Source organism: Mycena indigotica (genome assembly GCF_014461135.1).
Source record: "Mycena indigotica strain 171206Taipei chromosome Unknown Mind.scaff0012, whole genome shotgun sequence".
In the NCBI taxonomy this organism is placed as follows: domain Eukaryota; kingdom Fungi; phylum Basidiomycota; class Agaricomycetes; order Agaricales; family Mycenaceae; genus Mycena; species Mycena indigotica.
In genome coordinates, this window is record NW_023503011.1 from 2,758,427 (window position 1) to 2,764,560 (window position 6,134).

The 6,134-nt window shown below is 49.8% G+C and overlaps 1 protein-coding gene across 1 annotated transcript; it reads left to right on the top strand.

The window, feature by feature from the left end:
• Nucleotides 1–1,466: 1,466 nt before the first annotated feature.
• Nucleotides 1,467–3,043, top strand: MIND_01251600 (DUF3533 domain-containing protein; the record flags this gene model as incomplete). The annotated part of the gene is made up of 6 exons (XM_037369001.1): nt 1,467–1,702; nt 1,744–1,913; nt 1,968–2,083; nt 2,162–2,362; nt 2,419–2,854; nt 2,907–3,043. 6 exons carry the CDS (start codon nt 1,467–1,469, stop codon nt 3,041–3,043), a joined length of 1,296 nt encoding a protein of 431 aa, XP_037214969.1.
• Between the last annotated feature and the right edge of the window lie 3,091 nt (nt 3,044–6,134).

A 6,134-nucleotide genomic window follows, 5' to 3' on the forward strand; every position in this document is an offset into this window, starting at 1 on the left:
CGGAATTGGGTAGTCATCACACTGGTGGCAATGCCAATGGCGGTTGGCAATGGGGGTCCAACGGCAGCTTGAAGGGAATTTTTTTTCCTTTGTTGCAGACAAAGAAACCTTTGTTTGCACTAAGGCCGCTGTTGGACCCCCCATTAACAGGCCGCCATTGGGTTTGCACCCAGTGTCATGTAAGTGATATTTGATACCCTGATATAGAACTTGATTTCTTGTAAATCAGATACAATTTTCACAGGTTTTATATTAATCAAAGGGGCAAAAAAGCCATCGTTTTGGACCATTATGTCTTATATATAAATCCTGCTTAGGGGACCATTTGTCAGCTGAAACCCCGGTATGTGTACTAGGGATTAGCGCTTAGCGACCATCTGGTACAGGTCACTCATTATTTAAGATCTTACTGGGCCGTTTTCACAATTTTTCCCTGTGAAAAGGTAGAAAAAATTTATTCAAAAATTTTGAATTTTTTACCTTATTATTACTAAGAAAAATGTCAGACTATATATATATAGAGAGAGAGAGAGAAAGAAAAAAAAATTAGAAAAAAAAAAAAAAATTAAGATGTTTTGAAGATTTTTGCTAGGGAAATCGTTTCAAATTTTTCATTAGTAAAATTGTTGCACAAATGATAAGTTTTTTTCTTAATTTTTTATAAGCAAAAACTCAAATTTTTGTCCTAGTTTTGTCTTTATATATATATAGTCTGACCTTTTCTTCGTAATAATTAGTTAAAAAAAAACTCCCATTTTCTTTTTCTAATATTTCTCAGGCAAAAGTTGCCAAAAAAAAAAGTTCAAATTTTGACTTGGAAAAATTTATTCAAAAATTTCAATTTTTTACCAAACTTTTCACATAGAAAAATTGTGGAACCAGCCCAGTGGGACATGCTGTTGGGTGGCTTTCCACGCCAGTGGGCTATGCGGTTGAATTATTATTAAGGCCTTTGGTGCATCACTCTTCAGAATCAGACGCTGTCCCCGCTGATGGTCCGAATCCGTCCGATAGGCAAGGAGCAATTCGGATCCCGAATCATTCCCCACGCAGCTGATCTGCGTTCCCGCGCGCACGGGCAGTTTTGCTTACGACCACTACGAGCGGCGCGCATCCAGCGCAGTTTGGAACGCAGGATTAAGTCGCTATCAAGTTGCTATCAAGCGGACTTCGATTTGCCCATTGACAAATGGGCCGCCCGGGCTCATCCGAAAGTCATCCGACGCCGTGCACACGCAATCATCAATTAGTCATGTCACGCTGCTCGGGGCTTCTTCTCGACCGTCATCTCTATCCCACCTCGCTGCTCATTCCCAACCGGGCTCGACGACTGATGCGTCGCGCTGACCGTTTTACGGAGGGGCGTGAGGCTGGCTGGTTCATATAAGAGGCTGGTGTTCGCAAAGTCAACGGCTACTCCTTCAACTTTTACCTTTCAGGCTGCCTTGGCTTCAATACCGTATACGATGTCGACCGACTCAAACTCCAACGACTCCGCGACCACCGACGCCGTACAGTTTACTGCGAAATTCTGGGACAACTCTCCCAAAGGCAAAGCCGCGAGCAGAGTGTTCCTGAAGACGGTGGGCGGCTGTGTCGCGCTGCTCTCGCTTGGCATATTTGCTGTCTTTTCGATCTACTGGGGCTCGTTATGGCAGTCGCCAGACCATCCGCTGCAGGGCTGGGTCGTGGTAAGTTGCACGTTGCCCCCATTTGCGTGAGAGCTCACGGATTGCGCGACAGGACTTCGACGGCGGGGTGGTGGGGGCGGTCTGTATCTGCTGCGCTGACCGCGACACATCCTGGGCATGGAGGAATACACTGGAATGCCTTGAGTGCTAGCAATTTCCGTGGCGGCATCTCCCAACTCGAGAAAGACGTCTCTCAAGAGAAGGTGTGGTATGCGGTTGCAAGTGCGTTTTCTTGGTCTTTTTGGCGCAATCGATGTGTTAAATCGGATGGTATAGTTAACGCCGGGGCCAGTCAAAACCTAAGCACAGCCCTGGCATCTGCAGACGGGTCGTACAACTCATCCAATGCGATAACCTTCATCGGCAACGAAGCTTCGAAACGAGAACATATAGTATGTGGCCAATATATCGATTTCAATTGCTAAGTTACGGTATACAGTCGACTGCATGTCAGACTGGCAACTACCCAGCTGGAAGCCGTAACGAGTGAATTTGCGCTCGCCTTCCTTAAGAATACTTCATTGACCGGCAATCTGTCCCAACTGCTGCAGAACGCGCCGGGGTTAGTTTCGCATCCCATCTATTTCACCATTCACAATCTCCATCCCTTCGACGTCCCTGTCGCTGGGGCTGTCACCTTTGTCGGCCTCATTTACCTTATGATCCTCGCGGTAAGTGGTCAAATCGTTGTATCGGCTCCACACTTTCTCACTGAGACATCTTCCAGTTCTTTATCGTCAATGCGTCTTACGTTGGGCGAATCACCTCCGGCCTCGAAACCCGACTTTGCCTCGACTCCATCATACACACGCGGCTCAATACGGCCTACGTCGCATACTTTATACTCTCGCTATTCTACACCCTGCTCTGCCGCGCTTTTCAGCTCCCGTTCGAGCGGCACTACGGCCACGCGGGGTTCATCATCTTCTGGCTGCTGCACTACCTCGCGATGCTCGCCTGTGGCCTCGCGCTGGAGGCCGCGCTTACGCCTCCTTACATCCAGCTTCGCCCCCTACTTCCTCATATTCTGGATCATCATCAATGTCGCGTCTGTGTCTTCCCCATCGACGCCCTCCCGCATATATACCGCTACGGCATCGTCTTCCCCGCGTACAATGTCTCGCGCGGCGTGCGCGCGATCGTGTTTGGGACGAAAAACGACCGTGAGCATCTTCGATTTCCGTTGCGAGCGTGGATGGCTGACATGTCTGGCAGTTGGCATTAATTTCGCTGTGCAGATTGTCTGGGTCTGCATCTCCAACGCAAGCGTGCCGATTCTTCAATGGCGCGTGCGCCGCTGCTGCGAGGCCGAGAGTCAGTCGGGGTCGGAGAAACTACCAACAGCGGCATGACTGGGGGTCCATGTATGTATCCTGGAAGTCGAGATGCCTATAGATATGGTTGGTCTCAACATCGAATCGGTCTTTGTGCCGGTGTTAATACTTGCTTTGCGCTATAAATCCAATGTTAATGGTTCTGCTCCAACGTAAAATCCTCGTCATGGTACAACTTGAAAAATTGAAGGTCGCGGTCGCCAAAGGCTTGCCATAGTCAAAACTTCGCATTGATTGTCCCATCTATCACAGACCTCAGGCTGGGACAAGTTACAGCGGAAGTACTAGTAGACCATCACGCCAGTGTTCTCAGCAATCTTCCAGAGCTATGTAGTCATTTGTTTTCGCGTCTCCGATGTATAACATACTCTTATTTCCGCTTTATTCATCACGTTCCACGTGCACTGAAATCTTGCGGCTCCCAATTATATTTGGATGCAGTTAAAGGCTAATAGTGTGAGTTTGCAATGTAACCTGCAGCATACGAGACAAACCTGACAATCGATGCAAATGCATTCATTACTGCTCGCCAAGGTCCACAACTATGGGTAAAACGTTGGTGACGACCGGTAGGAAGTAGCGTTCATCTTACTTACCGTTTTGGCAGTGATGGTGAGACGACAATTACTGCACTCACATGCGCTTGCAGGTGACAAGTTCCATACCTATAGAAGATATAACCATCAGCGCCAGGTGATTTGGAGCATTGCAATGCTTGCCGTCTTCGACTTGTTTGTTTGTGCGAAGCCTTCACGCCAGGCGTTTGTCATATCCGGCGGCATCTTAATCCAGACCTCGAATTTCCCTGGGGCCTTTGCGATGGCGTTGTCAAGGCTGTCCTTGTTGACCTTGCTGTGCAGCTTCATGTCGTGCTCGAAGTCGTACGTGCTGAAAGACTGGAGCTGGATAGTCTGGAGGCGGTTGGACGCCGGTATGGTGGACACGAGTTTAGCAAGGAAGTTGAGGCTCTTCTGGTGCCCAGGGCAGAAGCACAGATCGAGGAATGTCAAAAACGGGAAGTGCGAAAGCATGAATGGCACAGGTCGATCTGCTCCAGTCCGAATATTGCCATAGGGCTGGTGATAGATAAGTTTAAAGATACAAACGGTGTAAGGAAGCGCTGCCCTGGCTGCGAAAATGGAGTTGCTGGATCTTGTTATCTGGCGGCAAGAATTCCCAGAGGACAGCAGAGTAGTTAAGACTGGAAATGGAGAGGGTCGTGAGATTATTGAATGTGAAAGGCAGGAGTTTGAGCATCTTCTTAAGTTGCGCAAGGTAGGGCTGGGTCGTCGGCGGGAGGCACAAAGAGCTGAGCGAGATCGCATTCGTCAGGGTAGAAGTTCGTCGTTGTTGGTCCAAGTCGGTTTGGACACTTGTAGGTTCATACGGATACCAGGCACAGATCAAGTTGAGATGAAGGAGATTTGGCGAGCAGTTCTCCCAGATCCTGTAGAAGTCGTCTTCGGTGGAGAACTCGGCGCAGTGGATGGTCAGTGTCCGCAACGTTGGCACGGCTAGGATCTCGCGTAGGCTGATGATGGCCGCTTCAGACAAACGCGCTCCACTAGACCAGAAGGTCATGCGGTTGAGATTGGGAGATGCCTTCAACAGACATGCCAGCAGTGACAACAACTCCTCCACGGCAGTACTCTGGGTTCCTTTGCTTTTCCCGTAAGCCAATCTAAGATGCCGGGGATGTCGGAGGAGATGTGAGTTCTGTACATCCACGAGTGCAGTTAGGCGCGAAAGCCAAACAGCAGTCACCGAGCTGTCGCCCTCATCGAAGCCATGAAACCGAAGCGTGCGGAAGAGATGGGCCTGGGCTGGGTAGACCCACGCGCGAGGCGACAAGAGCGCATGAGGACACGTCTTCGGTAGAGGTGTGAAGATTCCAGAACACGTTGTCGAGGAGCTCAGTGAGGTACAGCGGGTTGGGCGTCGTCATCGTCAGGAACTTGAAGTGGTGACAAGTGTGACCCAAACGCCCATGTCGATGGCCCCAGCCCCATCATCCACTACCCGTATCCGTGCTCTCTGCTAGCCCTTCTCTACATGCCTAGGCTGCCGCAAAAAGCACACAGACAGCGTGGGCGCCAGAGTGGAGGTGTGTCGTGTTTCTTATTATCAGTCCTTCTCTCAATGTGTGTCAGCGCCAGTGCTGGTGCCACATCCTCCAGCTCGCTGGATACGAGCCGGTTACTAGGTGCCCGATCCTTCCGCACGCTCGACCATGGGTGGTATCGAAATGGCTGGGCTTACGAGGAAAGGACATACGGAAAAGAGTGGGAATGGCTCGCGCATAAGGTGCGTGTGTGTGGCATTTAGAAGCCTCTCGCAGACGTCTAATCCCCGCATTTCCAGTCCCAACTCGATAGCCAATACTTTGTTTACTCCCTCTTCCTCTCCTGGTCCAGGAGGTGTGTCCTCATTTTCTTCCGCTTTCACCAAATAACGTGTTCTTCTCAGAACGATATTTGATTCCTATGGCAAGCGCGAATAACTTGGTGCGCATGCTTTGCTGCGGGCTCAAGGTGCGTTGACGACTGTGAATGTTTTCGCTGCCTTTGCTAACGTCTTTCTCTCTCGCAGAACTTCAAAATCGTCTGACTCGTTCGCAAGCCCATCCAAATCGCCTACGAAATAAGGGTCAAGTCTGTGCTGGCGCGAGGAATATGGACTGGGTCAAACGTGTGTGTGTCGACCGTTTCCGGATGGGTTTGTTGTTGACCAGATGAGTAGCCGAGAACAGACGCTTGGTCTGCGTCGTCTTTTCCGCCCATTCATCCCGAACGCGTCAGGCCCTCAGAGCTCTATTCTTACCACTCGTCCTTGCGCGCATTTTCATTCTCCAAAGGAAGCGTGGGCCTGGAGTAGCCGTTTCCGTCAACGCGTTCAAGCACCATGACCTTGAAGGCCTCCGCATATAAGCGGAAACTTTGGATGAGACGGTGAGTCTTTGTGATTCTGGTGTACGTATACTGAATCATTGTCAGGTTCTGCATTTCTTGCAGCTGTACGACGCTCAGATTATTCCACAACTCAAAGCGCGCCATATAATACTCCTCAAAAACCACTTCTGTGGTACCCCGGAAAATGCCTTCAATCGTAA